Here is a 16,624-nt window from a genome sequence, read left to right on the forward strand (position 1 = left end):
TTGTATTTTATTTCAGTGTCATTATATGTCTTCATCAGGCAACCGGACTGACAGCAACCAAGTGAAACTGTAGTGAAACCCCTGAGCGTACTGAATTGAGCATAAGTGTCAAGTTTTTTTTAGTCAAGTGTCAAAACTGTTAAGTCTAGTTGTCTCTTTTGTGGCTGAAGTGTGATTCAAGTCTGTGTTTCGACTCTCAAATCTACAGCTCTGGACCCAATTCGCAACTCAGATCTAATAGGAATAATCTGCATCTGAGTCAACAGTCTGTCACCCTCTGATAAAGTTTACAAAAAGTCTCGGCTAGATACTGTATACTGTGGGCACACTCAGTTTGTGATTGTTGATTTAGTAATATCCTGACACCACCATTACTCAAGGCCTTTGTGTGAAGTTGCGCTCTAATCCTTTTTTCCTGCCTACCTGTGTGAGAGCAGTTTAGCATGTCGTAGCAGGTTAGCAGGTGAGGCTCGAGGGTGAGTGTAGGACAGGAGCGAGCTTGACAGGTTTCAGACCGAGCCTTATCTCGATGGAAGACTTGCCTTGAGAAATCTGAGCAGTCAGACACTTCCAAACAATCTCTGTTGTGTTTTTACAGCTAAATTCCACAATCATGAGGAGCCCCACATACGTCCCTGAGGGAACCCAATGTCAACTGTTAAATGCGCCTTTCCTTTGTATGTTCAGACTTACACGTGAGCTGGAGCATGCATGCACGTACGCCTTGTGTGTGTGTGTGTGTGTGTGTGTGTGTGTACGTGCATGTTCCTGTGTGTGCATTCTGTGTGTATGTCTGTGTGTGTGTGTCTGTGTGTTCTTTCCTAGTGAGTGGGTGTGAGATCTGCGGTTTCTCACAGTCAGTTCTTATCTTCGTCTCTCAGAGCTCCAGCCAGCAGATCATTGTGAAATACTCACACACACACACACACACACACATACACACACACACACACATACACACACACACACACACACACACAGAGAAAGAGAGAGAGACAGAGATACAGAGTTCATTAACTATTCACTAACCTCCCAAGGCCAGATATCTGGGGCTTGTTTACAACTCAAACAAAAAAATGATACAGCCATGGTTATATTTGCAGGCGGCATGACTTAAGTCCAGCCATCCTCTCTGTCTCTTTATCTCTCAGCTCTCTTTGTCTTTCTGTCTTTCAAGCTCCCAGCATCACCCCCTTTTTTTAAACTTTTGTGGCCTTGAAGTAGCTTCTACCTTATCATGTTTTCACCATTTCGTAATTTTATTTTCAACATCATGTGACAGTGTTGTGTATTATCCCAGATGATCATCTGTGCATGGCGCAGACTTGGCCTCGGTACAAGACAGAGCAAGGACTTCCTGTTAAAGTATCACTGATGTCATCTTGTCTGCTTTTACCTCTAAAGGGCCTGAGTGACTCAGAGGGGCTGGTTAGTCATCTCTACAGGTCTGTCATGGTCCAATGCGTATCTGTAGGCGGGTTAAGGTGTAGGAGTATGTTTATTTCTGGGAGTGTGTGTATCTGTGTGTGCACTGAGGTCATATAAATCGGTATTGAACCAGTGAGAAACTGAAAACTGTGTTTAAGTAGTGAAAATGAGGTTGTTTTCTAATGCGCCACAACCAGAGGAAACAGATGCTGCAAAACAAAACCGAGAAAGATGTGTGAGGAAACGTGCTGTTTTTAGCTTTAGCATGGTTCAGTGACGTTAAGCTAATTCCATGCATCACACACAGACAAAAAGGACAGATGCAAAGAGTAGGAAGCTGTGCAGACTCTCTCCTCCATTTACTGCAATTGCACCTTATGTTTTGTCAAAGAACAACATGGAAAATAATGATATTCCACTCACCAAGTTAAGAACTGAGATGTGGTAACACAGCAGCACTACTAAAAAGAAGTCACATGAGGCCAGGAACATGAGCAGTCAAACGATCATACAGGTTTTAAACACACCTTCAAACTTATTTGGAAGAGACAACAAAGGCGGATGGTAAAAATTATCACCCAAACTGTCCTGTAAACATTTATCACAGATAACAGAGGGTTTTTCCGATTGAACTTTGACCTTCTGTACTTACTGTAGTTGTGCACGCATCATTTTCCTGTGCAATGAAGGACTGTTACCATAATCTCAGCAGCACTTACCTTTGGCTTTACCTCCCAATAAAGTGGTTTAGATCAGTGGTTCAGTGGGGAATGATTGTTTGACTTTCGAAATACTGTATAGCTCTTCGGGCCTCTAAAAATCTGAGAAAATCAGTCTTTGATCACACAACTGATAGACATGCATGCCGTGACAAGGGGTTGCAAGTCAGCATTGCTTTGTATGAAGTAGTTGCAAAAAAGGTTTGGAACCACTGGTTTAGATCATCTGGCTCAACCGCAGGCTTTTTTATAAACAGTTTGATGTTTTGCTGGTCAGCTATTGTTTTGTCAAATCTCAGCAATGAGGTGAGTACTGTGTTATCACAACCGATGATAAAATAACACCCAAATTAGCAGAATTCTCCTCAATTAAAGCACAAGTAAGGTAAAAAGCAGATCAGGTGTTGCTGCTAATGGAAGCCACTTTCCTCCCATCGGGCCATGATGTTGGGAGTCATGAGACAGGAAGGGTTAAGTGGCTCAGCACTCAGGAGAGTTGAAGGAGTGACTCACTCGGCCCAGTGGTCCAGAAACCCAAAGCACAACAGTGTCAGGTTTGGGACAGGCTGTGCCATTGGCCAGCGCTCATCTCCCGTTTCCACCAGGCCAGCACGTCTCATTAGGAAAAAGTCATCGCTTGTCCATTAGCGTGGGGCTCTGCGAGAGTTTAGTGGCTCTGTGTTTGTTTTTCTGTCACACTAAGGAGTGGAAGGGTGTGTTTCCACAACCTGTCAGACGGCCATCTCCAGTGCTCTCCTCTGAAGCCTCCTCACCTCTCCGCTCCTCTGCTCGACACATATGTGTTTTCTCTTCCTTTCTTTTACAGGTCAAGGGTTGCCACTTAGCCAGGGGGAAGAAAAGCACATGTGACACTGGATCCTGGCAGGGCTAATGGTCATTTCTCGGTAAGCAGTGTGTCATAGTCTCAGTGGCCTAGATAATAGGGCTGCGGAGTGCCTGGGTTAAACCCACAGGATCAGGGAGTGGTTGTGACTGTTGTCTTTGTTGATCTGCAATCAGTCTCACTGTGACATATATAGCCATGAACCTACAAAGATAAAGTCTACCATTTGCTGCTTGCAGAAGAGAAAGGAAGTAAAGTGTCGGCCCTCCTGAAATTAGAACAAGTTACAAGTAAGTTGAGTTACAGTTAAAGCATGATAACCAGATAAGACATTTTGTGAAATATCTGTTTACCTGGAAACAACATACAGAGGAAACTGTGAGGTTGAAAATGGGGCGTTGCTAATGTTGTTGACATTAGAAAGTTATTGTACATCACGGTCTATAAATTGCAATTCAATATATTTAAATGCCATCTTTAATTCCATTCTGTTTTGGAGGCAAACCAATCTAAAAGTACATGAAAGTGGTCAGATTGTTTAGTAAATTTGAGCATCCAACTTTCTCTGTTACTAACTTCAGTTCTAAGCATACACTCAGTAATCTGCATTGTTTTGTATTCAGAAGGTAAACTTCCCAAACAGTGAATTATACACACCACAGGCTGATAATAGTCAGGAAGGGATTAGAGATGGGATGAGAAGGCCCCTTGTTAACACAAATTATGAAACACATCACCATAATTAAGTTAAGAATTTCAATATTTGGGAAAAACAAGAGTCTAACTCCCCACAATCCCCCCCTTCATGTGGCCACAGACAAATCAACCACCGAGTAGAGATAAAAGTGAGTACAGACAGAGATGATAAAGGTACACTTTCGCTGTACATAAGCAAGGGGGGTTTAGAGGTCTGTCATCTAACAGTGAGGTCAAAGGTTTGATCACTGAGCCAGACAAATATGTCATTAAAGTGTGTTGTAGCAAGACATGCAGTATCTTCATAGTGATCGTGTTTGTGTAATGTGACTAGAAATTTCACATTATTGTGGTTTGTTTGTCACATCATAAGATGAGTCATCACAGAAATTATTATTACCACACACACAACTGTTTGTCTGATCTGGAACAAACAATAAAGATTGTGCAGACAGAAAAGTTTTTTGTAGTTTCTCTATAGTCTACAAAAATCAAAACAAAGATTTGTTCCAGTTGTTGCGTAAAAACTTTGTTTCCAGTATCAAATTTCCAAAAGATATAAAAGGTCTCGCTTTAAGCTTGACCGCTGAATGCTTTTGTTCCATGTGTGCTTATGATCTCACCCTGGGTTGATGTTTTTCACTCCATAGAGGAACATATAATCCCTTCACTGATGTTAAAAGTGCTGTTTTTAATGCAGGTTTGAGCTCTGGTATGTGTGTCTGAAGGAGGTCAATCGTGTCTCTCTGTTTTCTACAGACAAAGCAGCCTCTGAATACGCCCCTAACCTAACCTCATCACTCAAATGTTGACCTCAGCCCTTGTTTGGTGATTAATTATCCATCACACATCACCTGTCACACTAGAGCGACACAGACACATGCACACATGCATGCACGCAGTTTTGCAGCCACCCCGCTCTCAGCTGTGAGCGTAGATAAGGGAAATAGCACAGTTAGCACAACCAGCTCTGTTTGCTCACCTCTTTCTCAAACAAAAAGTAAACCTGCCTCTGATACCACAATTACAAAGTGTACATGCTGCGACATTTGGTTGCTCAACCCTGTGGGTTAAAGTTGAATGGAGATTGAGCACTGAGAGTAAAACTACACACCTGCGTTATCGTGTCGTGCAGCAAGCAATGAATGAACCACAAACTTGATCTGTGTCACAGTACAGTTTCCATGTTGGAAAGTAATTTGCTGTAAAATGTGAGTAAGTAATGGAAGTTTTTTTTTCTTTTTTTTGACACATATCAAAGAGCAGGCGACCCCCTCCCTCCACCACCTTTCTTCTGCTGAAGAGTCACAAACCCACTTCCTGGTACTTCGTCTCAAGGTGTCTCTATACACAAACCGCACAAACAGGAAGCAGCCCTCTTTCATATCCCTCAGACTCTGCAAACACTTTAGCTCTTCTGAAAGAGCACAGCAAAAAAAAACATGGATGGTGCACACGAGTCATTTTCACCTAATATGGAAACCTTTCTTTTAACTATTTTTCCTTTTTTTTTCTGCCCTTATTAAAACCCAATATGTAGTAAAGTTTTGAAGTAGGAACCCTTCCCTTTGCCACAAACTGAGTTTACACGTGATGAGGGTGACAAAAAATTAAAATAAGCATAAATCTTTGATATTACACCTAATAAAGAAATATTTCATGTTTCATTTTATGTGGCCTTTGCATTTATTTGCCAAAAAGTCATCCACAAACATAGAAATGTACAGTAGTTTATCCTATACAGTGATGGCCAGTTAGACCCCAGAAAGGCCGAACTCCCTGTTAAACCTCTTATGAACATATAAAACAAAAATAACAAAAATCCAAATAAACTTTTCGGGGATTTGGGAGGGCTAGCGCTGCGTAAAAAGTACTGTCAACACCACTCACAGATGTAAAGCATATAAAAATCCATTGAATATAACTAAATATATTTAACAGCTGGAGCCTCTGAGCGCCAACAAGAAGTAATGGAGTTTTGAGACATGTCATCAGTTTGAAATCATCTTTATAAGCAATAATTATAAAAAACTAAGAAGGTCATAAAGTATCAAGGTGATAAAACAATGTGGAGTATGTTTTTTTGCTGTTAAAGAGGGTCTGTGGTCTCCAGAACCATTAACAGAACATTAGGGTTGAGCTAAATTTAACTTTTAGAGCATGTCTGGTTGAGAGAGGATGCTGACGTCCATCTACGATGTTTTGTAATGTGGAATATGAACCATAAAAGCTTGTTTTATTATGTTGTTCTATTAATAATTACTTTAGCATTAAAAAAAAAGTTGTATATTCTATTAAAGTGATTCCTTAAAAAGAACATTTATGTAATCCACATATAAAAACATACTCTTGCTTTATGGTTTCTGTTGCCAAGTTCGATCATTGCTTTGAAATGTAATGAGGATTTTATTTGCAGCATGTCATGAATCACTCAATCATTAGTGTTCAGTTTCTTGTCCACATGTTGTCTGTGCAAGTTGCTGTGGGATTTTTTTTTTTTTTTTTTTTTACTTTCTCTGCCTATAAATGAATGCGCGCCAACAAAATGAAACAATATGAAGTAGTGAGTAATCAACTCAACACGAGCACCTGTGTGTATCAAGAAAAAGCAATGTTTTGAAGGCTGTTTCCCGGGTTTAATTTACTGGAATGCGGAGAGGTAGGTGAAGTTACACTGGGCCGTGAAGTGAAATCAGGTTCTCAGCAGGCAGGCAGCTTGTTCAGTGATGGGATAGGGGCTGGTGGGGAGGGAGCAAAAGGAACAAGACAATCTACCCGGCCCGGTTCTCTGGAATAAAGCAACAAGGAGGCCTCCACGGGTCAGCTGTGACGGGTCAGCACCCACCATTGTATGGAGTGAAGGGAGTTCCTGTTCCGGCTCCTTTTTGCAATCTGAGAGAACATAAACATGGACAGACGGAAGTGTCCAGAAACCGAGGGAAGGCAGAAACAGTGTGGATGTTGTTGAGTGGAGTGTATTGAAGGGGAAGCTGCAGCATGTTGTTACTGAAATCAAACACCATTCAGTTTGTCTTTGTAAGGTTAGAGATTGTTATCTAGATTTATATGTGAAAATATATAAAAAAATTGACCACATGCAGCGCTGAACTAGATATCTTGATAATCCTATCACTATAACAATCTGTGACTCAGATGTTTGTCCCACGCTTACCAGAAGTAACTACCTTATCGATCACCTTACATGTAACCTCAGGATAACTGATGAGGTTATAACCTCAACAAATCAATTTTTTTTTTTTTTTAAATTCTTGGAAACCTTACAGTTACGGTCCCTACTGATCAATATTTCTGCTGAAACCAGGAGTGTGGTGTCTTTGCGTAACAAAACCTGCTCAAAGTTTGATCATCCCCAGGTCAATACCCCTGACTGCTCTCTGTGCAGCTCACCAATCAACTTCCACCACAGTGAAACACCCTTTACTTCTGCATTGTGCACAGAGAAACACAGCCAGTAGGCCTCTTGTATTGCTTATTTCCTACTTAATTGATTCTACTTATGTTTGATAACATATTTTGTCCCCATTTATGTATACAGTATAGAAATATTTGACACAATGGTCTTCCAAAACAATGCACTTCCCTTATACCTTATGGGAAATCTCTAATGCTAGACTAATAAGGTCATATGAGAAGCTCAATTCAAGGTTGGACTATGTAATGTGATAGAATATATATATAATAGGCTTTTGAAACTTAATCTGCATGTAAAGATTTTTTTTTATATGTGGTTTCCAGCTTAACATTTAACACACCTTTCAGTATCATTCATCACAAATTTCGCTTACCAGACTGTAACTGCGTAAAGCGTAGGGGTGTCTACATCTACCCGACTTCCCGTAAGAACCCTTGAAAACGACTCATTACACATTTTAACTTTTCCAAAAATACGGGGTTTATTGACTTAACTGCAATCAATACTTACAAAAAAGAGGGAAAAAACAGGTTTTCATATAAACTCACAGAAATTACTGTAGTGAAAAAAAAAAAAAAAAAAAAAAAAAAACATGGCTGAAAAAATACATTCAACAGTTTTACTTTCTTTGTGTCAAAATCTGCTCACCTCTTACCAACAACGTGAAGGCAACACAGAACAAGTGACTTTAAAAAAAAAAAAAAAAAAAAATTCATTGTCCTCCATTATCAAATATAAAAGGCGGAGAAGCCTTAGCTACCTGGAATGTATTCAACGAGGCACTTCCGATGGTCAAGAGGGGGGGCCAAGCAAGTGCGTCAAGCATCCAAATCAAAAATTAAAAAAAAAAAAAAAAAAGAAAAAGGAGCAGAAAAATAAACTTTCCTCAACCCATTTGGTCACAGCTATTGCTTGTAAGAACAGACTGGGTGTAAGAACATTACTGATGAAGACATCTCAAAATAACCAGTCTTCTAACTTCTCCTAAACCAGTGATGTGAGAGGTCTTTTAAAAAAAAAAAAAAAAGCACCCCTTTACTTCTACCGTCAACCCAAGTACTGTGAAAATACTCCTCTTTATAATTGGGACAAAATAGAAATCAAACCAAAAAAAAAAAGGAGTTGAATCAACGTGATAACAGTTAGCTACTGTTACTGTCAGATTATTGTAAAAAGGTGTGGAGGGGGGAAAAAACATCAGGAATGAATACAAGCAAATCTAGTTTTGATGGAATTGCAGTCCAATAAGTGGGAGTAAGAAAAAAAAAAGTACAATAAATAATCAAAACGCAAAACATCTTTTTTTGCATTTTTTTTTGCTTTAAATTAAGTTTCATTTTGACAAAGTGTAGTTGCAGAACAAGTCATTGAAGTACAATATATTAAACTGTGAAAAAAGGAAAACTGACAAAAAAATGTCTTCACAATCTTTAGATTAATATGGAAGATCATAATTTAACATAAAAGAAAATATATTCTATTGTTCATTATCCAGATAAATACAAAACAAAATTAACAAAAAATGCATATGATCACCAATAAATATGTTCTGATAAGTTAAATAAGCAGTGACAAGCAAAACCTTCTGTCTGGAAAGTTTTCAAACAATAATAATAACCGTAATAATAACATTAATAAAAAATAATTATCAAATAAAGAAAGCAAAAAAAAAAAAAAGGGATGTAATGAGTACGGAACGCTCCATGGAGCAGGTACTAAAGTGGGGGGGAGAAGTAAAGTAAAATAGCTTGGAGATCCGATCTTGTCAAGTCGCAGGATGTTCAACTGCACCATGGGAATGCTGGAATTCCCCAGATCGGTGAGGATTAAGAGGAGGCGGGGGAGGGTAGCGTTGAGAGGCGGGACAAAGTCTTACAGGTTTAATGATCAGTTTGATATCAAGACTTCCTTCCCAAACAAAAAAAAAAAAAAAAAAAAAAAAAAAAAAAAGAGCCAGTGACCAGCAACAGGAGGAGAAACACTCAGGAGGGAGAACACAACCAACTTCCAGTTCAAAGTCCTTCCTGCAGACTCACCCAGTCCACAATTACATAAGACAGGGCTTGAGAAGAACCGTGACGGGGGGAGGGTGAAGAGGGGAGGGGGGGGGCAAGAGGGGGGGGGGGGTAAATGAGAAAGAACCGAAAAAAACACAGTAGTCCATTCACCCTAAACACATGCAGAAACCGCCCCAGGCACTTTTTTTTCCTCTTTTTTTTTTTTAAAAACTATTTCATATCATTTCAGGGTCTGTATTTTTTTTTTTTTTCCTTTTCTCTCAACTCAGTCTGTAAAAACGGCTGCGGTAGATCTACAGTTACATTAGTGAGCACCCTCTAGCTAGCTCAGGGGAAGTGGTATCATCAAGGGGGTGAGGAGAGAGGAAAGGAGGGGGGAGAGTGGGGAGGTGGAGGGGGTGGGGGGGGGGGGGTTGGGGGCTAGTGCAATGCACTCCCCTTTCCAAGGCCACTTGTGCTGCTACACATTCAAGAACAAATGAAGAAGAAAGAAAAAACAAGTGGCACCTGGCGAAACAGTCAATTCTTGTTCTCATGATTTTCATTGTTCAATTTCCTCTCCTTTTTGGCACTATGACACATGGCGGGGGGAACTTTTATAAAACTTGCTGTGCGGATTAACAGGGATGAAATGATCATCTGATTCGATAGTTCCCTTAATTGACTACATCCTTACAATGCTAACAAGCAATTAACAAAAAGGTGTCTTGTGTAAGGGAAGACATGGAAGCTAAGGAACGGGTCAGAGGTAGAGGGGAGTGCCGTGTTCTCTTTGTGTCATCAAACTTTAAGTCTCTGGTGGATGCCTGCAGTCTAATCGTCAGAGATGGAGAGGCGGCTGAAGATGGGAAGGCGGCGGGTGGTGTCCAGCGTGGGGGACTCGGAGCCACTCAGGCTGCCTCCAGAGCTGCTCTGGTAGCCCTCTTGGTCTGACAGAGAGTCTGGAGGGCTGGCTGGAGACTCGAACATCTGAGGGGACTCCAACATGGGTCTGAAATAGTAAGGCGTGCTTGTTGGAGAGGGAGGTGCAGGGGTGTTGGGCTCTGTGCCTACAGGACCGGCACCGAGGCTGGGCCCAAACAGGTTGGCCAGCTCCTGGCTGGAGTAGGTGAAGGGGTTACTGCTGGGCCAGTCCGGGACCTCATCAGGGAAGAACATGGGTGGAGGGGTGACAGAGGTGGGGCTGTCTCTCAGCCCGGCTGAGCTGGAGAAGCCTGCGAAGCTGTAGCTGTGCTGCAGTCGGGGCCTGTCCATCTTGTTGGAGGAGTTGAGAGGGGAGGACTGCTGGGGAGGTCCACGGCGCTCCTCAGCATTGTGGATGAAATGGCAGCGAGGCCCGTAAGGACAGAACCCGATGGTGTGGAAGGTGCGGCACAGCTCAGTTTTGTATTTGGGATGGCGGCTCAGGCTGCGCAGTTCGTGGATTCCGTGAGCAAACTGGCATTTGTCGCCATACTTGCAGGAACCGTTCTCCTCGAAGGGCCTGCAAAGCTCCGTCTTGTAACGGCTGGAGTTCACTTGGCTGCCGCTGGTGGGACTGGCAGGGCCCAGGCACTTGTTGAGGAGCCTCTCGCCCGTCTCAGAGAAGGAGCGGTCTCGCAGGCGGTTCTCCTTGTTGTTGCTGGCATTGCCAACCCCTGAGATGAGTGAGGAGTGGTCCGCTGCCTTCAGGCTGTTCAGAAACTGGTTCTGGCTGAACTTTGTGCTGCTGACAGAGTGCCGCCGCTGGTACACGCCTCCCACTGAGGGAGATCCCACCGCCTTCCTGTCCAGCAGGGCTCCGGTGGGGCTGGAGATGGGCACATTGGTGCCAGTGCAAGGGACAGACATGGGATGGGGGGCACCCAGGTTGTTGTTGTAGCTGAGCAGTTTGTTGTTCTGAAGAGACACACACACACACACAAAAAAAATTAGATGTTATTAGGACTTATTCTACAGAAGAGCGACAGTCAGTGTGGTCCTGATTTCTAAAAGATCTGGTGGGCTGGAGAGGGGGAAAAAAATCCACAGCCTCCTCTTGCATGACTGTGTCCTTTTTGGCTCTGACAACATGAGCGGATACAGGCCTATAGAACAGCAGCTGGTTTGGCAAGTTGCCCTGGTTAGGAATGTGTGCCTGTTTAGTAAATGGAGCAGGAGCACATGAGAGAGGCCAGTGGGCTGCTAGTGGCTACAAAGAGGCTGCATCATTTGAAAGATAATGAAAGTGGCATCCTGCTGAATTACAAGGGAACACTGATCTGCTTTTTCAATACACTTTAAAAAAAAAAAAAAAAAAAAAAAAAAAAAACGAGCGGAGACTTGTGTTAATCACCGATTTACATAAATCTAACAGAGAATAAAGATCATACAAGAAGGAGAGAGTGCAGCTTTAAATCAGAAATCTGACAGTGAAACTTGAAAATGTAATGCAAACGACAACAGCGCAGTGGCCACCGAGGATTTAAAAAAAAAAGAAAAAGTTATATGCCCACAAATATTAACGACTGAAAGAGTTAACACAGAAACAGCTTTTTTTTTTTTTACAGGAGCAAGAGTAGGTTAAAGCCGGACAAATCTGGTCAATGATTAGCGAGCATGTGGCTGCTTTGTGAGGAGTATTAAAAGTGGCGCAAAACTGCTCCTCATTTTAAAGAATGAAGAAATAACCATTTGCCAACGTCCCTAACACGAAACTGCAACGTAACCGGCAAGCAAAACACGTATTTATAACCGAGCTGATGTGGCACATGTTTGAATATCAAAATGACTTTAAGTTTTACCATTTCAACAACTGTTAAGTTACCGCCAGATACACTTTGAGCACACTTTTTTTTTTTTTTTTTACAGAGACACTCAATAAAATAAGAGTCCGCGACGACGCTTTGACAGGAAATAACAGGCAACAACAACAAAAAAATATAAACAAACAGTCGGTTCACAGCGAAGCGAAAAAACACAAACCAACACAGCAAAACAACACAGCGCGTCACGGCGGAGGGCCGCGGGCATGCAGCTCCTCATTCCTCCACAGCACAGCGGCTAACAGGCTAACAACACTTCGTACATTAGTTAGAAAAGCAAAAAGAGGAAGGAAAAAAAAAAGTAAGTTTTTGAAGCTACCTTGTTCATTACTTCGAAGTCGAAGAAAGGCGACACCACGGCTGTGGTCATCTTTGCAGCAGCAGCAGCGACCACACAATCAAATCAAAAGTAGTATAAAAAAAAAAAAAAAAAAAAAAGTAAAAAAAAAAAAAAAAAAAAAAAAAAAAAGAACCCCAAACTGTGCTTGTTGGAAAGTTGCGCAGGTCTGCTGAGTTTTCTGATTTGCAGCTCCTGTGTATTTTTGACCCTGCAGAACTCCCCCTCTGCCCTGAACCAGCCCCGACATTTGCTTTATAATCCTCTGCAGGAGGAGCCTCCGGCGCTGGGCGTTAACTTTAACTTTTTTTTTTTTTTTTTTTTTTTTTTTTTTTCCTTCCTCTTCTGCGGGTGAAGGGACAAACTTGCATTGGTTTGTCAGTTTGTTTGAACCACTACACTGCTGCACGCAGCACAAATACTAAACAGTTGTAGACTCTTTATTCTGAGCGATATACAGTAAAAATAACTCAGTCTTTATCTGTTTTATAGTGAGCCAATTTGATAGTTTAACACTGAGAGTATAGAGACCTTGGAGTGTACTTAAAAAGTGACTTATTAAAGTTAGTTAATACACTCAGGACACTGTACATGATAGTTGATTAACTTTTTTACAGCTTCTACTGTCTTACTTTGAATTTACATGTAAATAGTATAAATATATTATAAATAAAACCAGATTACTATCAGATCATTTTAAAGCCCAGTGACTGACAGTAGCTACAACTTTATTTTCTACTTTTTCTTATGTAAGTTTGGTGCTTAAACAGTCTGGAGTTGTTTACTGGGAGGCGCTGTACTATCCTCAGGGTTTCAGCTACCATCCACTACTCTGTAATTAATTTACTCTTAATTGCTGGACTGTAACGTCACTTGTGGGACTTTCCGGTGAATTCAAGCAGCCGGAGCTTTTAACTCTTTACCACCACACAGTAATTTCCTCATTGAATTCTTTTTTTTTTCTCTCTCTCTCTCTCTCTCTCTCTCTGTCTGTCTGTTTCTCTCTCTCTATAAACTGCCGCTCTCCCAAGCTGAATATGTATACAGTTGTATGTGTCATTCCATCAGGTGGCAGATAACCTGATACATGAGTGATCTCACCAGGTTCAACCACAGTCAGTCACAATGACGCTTGCAGCCACATATAAAAGAGCCAGGCTGCAGAGAGTGAAACCTATACAAATCTATTGTGGCCCATCTTCTTCCTCTCTCTCTCTCCCTCCCCCCCTCCCTCCCTCCCTCCCTCCTTTATCGCCCTCTCTGAATCCATGACAGAGCAGCCATCGGCCATGTGCAGAGTCAATGTCAGGGTTGGGTTGCAATAGAAGAGAAGAGGGAAAAGAAAAGGCAGGGCTGGGGGAGAAGAAAAGAAGCTGTTAACACACACACACACACATATATACACACACACACAAAAAAAAGGTTGGAGTTGGAGGAGGGGATGGCGTGAGGGGGGAGATTTATGGGGGACGTTTATTACTACACAGCATTGCCCCAGGGAGGTGAGGGAAGAGGGGTGGGGAAAAGAGAGGCAAAACATTCCCTTTCCCCTTCCTCTTCTTGGGGGTGGAGAGCTTTGTCTCTTTGCTAGCAGCCGTGGAGGAGGCTGGGGAAGTTGTTTTTGCACTGAAATGTTGAATTTAGTTGAAAAAAAAAAAAAGTTAGATAGAAAAGACTAATCTGCATACAGTATGACTTCTCATTTCTTCATCTATTTTAATGAGATGACCTTTCAGAGCTATAATGTTATCTTCACCGCGCATTAAGCAAATAAAAGTAGATATAACTTCACAGAGTTATTCTGGACTCAGCCAGTCAGCGAAGAACGAGGGTGTGTGTGTGTCTTAACATAAAAAAAGAGTTTTACGAGCTGGGGCTGTGTGGAGTAATCTCCCCCTGGAGTGCTTTCACAGACGACAGGGTGGGATGACAGACTTGCTGGAAATCACGTCTGCAGTTCAAAGGCCTTGTCACTGATTGATTAAGTGGATCCGATCGATTGCCTCCCTCTGAGTGAATAACTGCAGCGGGGAAGTCGGAGGGGAATCACAGCAGTTGTTTTTTTTTAATTTTCTTATTACAAAAACCTCTAGTTGGTGTGATATGATCTAAAGGACTCCTAATATGTCACACAATAAGCTGAATCAGAGCCAAGGTTTATTTAAGTACTGTACTAATGACTAATAATGCACAGGGGCTGTGATGTCGGAGCAGGGAATTTCGCTGCGGATAACTTAGCACAGATTTAGTTGTGAACTCTTCAAGGTCAGTGGGGCTCAAACACACAACAACAAGCCACTGACTTCTATGGAAATGTCTTCTTCACCGGACCTCGGCCTTCGGAGGCCTCATACACTGTGGTTGTTTACTTTAATACTCTCAGATGTATCGTGCCTGCTTGATATTTTGCTACTCAGTTTGTCTTCCAGGTTTAGGAGGAGGCACCTGTTTCCTGCCAAAAATGAAAAAAAAAAAACACACAAAAAAACCCAGACTGCTCTCTCCTCTCAGGGGATAATGTCAGATGTGTTCCTGTTTTAAAGATGCAGAAAGAACGACTACAGACGCAACTTTGACGCACTCTTGCAGAAATGTTCACACACACTTTTTCACATTTCCTTTTACTTGTTAGTGACGTTAAATGCATTTATACATCTGTCGCCTCTATGCAAATCCCACTATCCTTTTAGTGCCAAAATTAATATGTGTGTCACTGTCGAGCTGACACCATTAATCACTTTGACAGGAAATTAGGCAACAATTTTGATTATTGATTAACCGTTACAATTGTTTAGTCAAGCAAAAATAGTAAATTTTCTCCAGTTTGAGCTTCTCAGACATGAGGATTTACTGCTTTTCTGTGTTTTATATAATAAAAGGAAAAAAATATTCAATTAAATACTTTTTAAAAATATTATTTCAGAACTTGTGATGGGCATTTTTCACATTTTTTTTTTGGACATTTTATAGATCAAATGAATAACAGATCAATTAATAATAAAAAATAATATAAATTAGATAAAAGATTGTTAGTTGAAGCCCTATTGCAATGTAAAATTAACCTAAAGAGGCTATTCAGTATTCTTACTTCCTCAATTTTTCTTACTTTTGTCATATTTAAGCTATATTTAGCAGATGTGAAGCTGTTTCTCCATTTAGTAAACAAAACAAGAACTTGTTTTTCTTTCCAAAAAGTCTAGGTTGCTTCATGGGATTTGATGGTGTTAGTTGGACTACTTACATAATGGGATACACAGTTTTTTACCCATGGGTGAGATTAGACTGAAGATTTATTGTAAGAAAAATACATATGTATCACCACCTTCCCATCACAACGTGTAAAAGTGTGCTGGTGGAATATTTTTCTGTCTAATCAGCCCATTGACTTCTGTAGTGAAGGGACTTTAACAGATCTCAGCTCCTCAGGCAGTATTTTCCACTCGCTCTTGATGGAGTCGAGTTTTCCCTATGGAAGCGCTGATTTCTGAGGATTTGTGCTTCTAGAGGTCAAGGCTGTCCTCCTTTGCCACGTAAGGCCTTATCAGTCTCAGTAGAGGCTGCAGTCAGTCACTCCTCACAGCCTGTGCTGGACGGTTTGATTTCTGCCTCCTGCGCTGTCATCTTTGATGACCTCTCCTAAGAAGGGAGGATGGGGGGGCGGGGGTGGTGAGGCTCGAGGTCACTGATAATGCTTAAGTGGGATGACAGGATGTTACATTTTTTATCTATCTGAACAGGAGTTGAAAGAAATCATGTCTGTGGTGACTGTAGCAGCAACAGTTTACTATAGTTCCTCCTTACTGCCAACAGAGGGCAGGTTTCTTCCTTTTCTATGTTCTTTTGTTTCAGCATTTCCTATTTACTCCCTTTCCTTTACAGTTTCACTGTGTTTCAAGTGTCTCAGTGTTTGCCTAAAGCATAAATTTAGACTGTAAGAGTGTGTGAGAATTTCTAACATTAGACAAGGAGGTCAGCACAGTCGAACACAGCTCTTTCAGTGTGTGGCCTTGAGGTGAATTAGGACTCAGCACAAGCTTGTGTATTGTGTAATGAGCCTTTCCCCTGACATACTAACTTACTGGCCTTGCATGAAGCAAAGGGTCTTATCAGCTCCAAACACAAATGCTCACACACCAGTAGCGCAGTAATCTCTAACTGTGCTGTACCACATCCCACTTAGGGCAACCACAGACTCATTAAACTACGTCATTAAAGGAGAAATAAGTTGTAATGTTACCGCCTTGTGGAACATAATATATATTCTAGTGATTGATATGGTTGTTGGTTATTACTAATCAATCAGCTGTTTTTCATTTCCAGAGATCTCTGATATGTAAAATATGTAAATAAATATGTTAAAGTATAT

At 41.3% G+C, this 16,624-nt stretch overlaps 1 protein-coding gene and 1 long non-coding RNA gene across 4 annotated transcripts in view; one reads left to right on the plus strand and one right to left on the minus strand.

Annotated features, from left to right (window-relative positions):
- Positions 1 to 4,109, plus strand: part of LOC122998952 — a 57,535-nt gene extending 53,426 nt beyond the window's left edge. For 2 of the 3 annotated variants that reach the window (XR_006407542.1, XR_006407541.1), the window contains one exon: positions 2,974 to 4,109. This is a non-coding gene — a long non-coding RNA (uncharacterized LOC122998952). The remainder of the gene's footprint in view (positions 1 to 2,973) is intronic. The other variant, XR_006407543.1, reaches the window with a different exon arrangement.
- A 3,466-nt stretch (positions 4,110 to 7,575) lies between these two features.
- Positions 7,576 to 12,500, minus strand: zfp36l1a (zinc finger protein 36, C3H type-like 1a). Its single transcript, XM_044375535.1, has 2 exons — positions 12,241 to 12,500; positions 7,576 to 11,016 (listed from the first exon to the last, which is right to left on the minus strand). The coding sequence occupies exons 1-2, from the start codon at positions 12,289 to 12,291 to the stop codon at positions 9,952 to 9,954; spliced, it is 1,116 nt and encodes a 371-aa protein (XP_044231470.1). The 5' UTR covers positions 12,292 to 12,500; the 3' UTR covers positions 7,576 to 9,951.
- Positions 12,501 to 16,624: the final 4,124 nt, after the last annotated feature.

The sequence above is a fragment of the Thunnus albacares genome, chromosome 15 (assembly GCF_914725855.1).
Source record: "Thunnus albacares chromosome 15, fThuAlb1.1, whole genome shotgun sequence".
Taxonomy (NCBI): Eukaryota; Metazoa; Chordata; class Actinopteri; order Scombriformes; family Scombridae; genus Thunnus; species Thunnus albacares.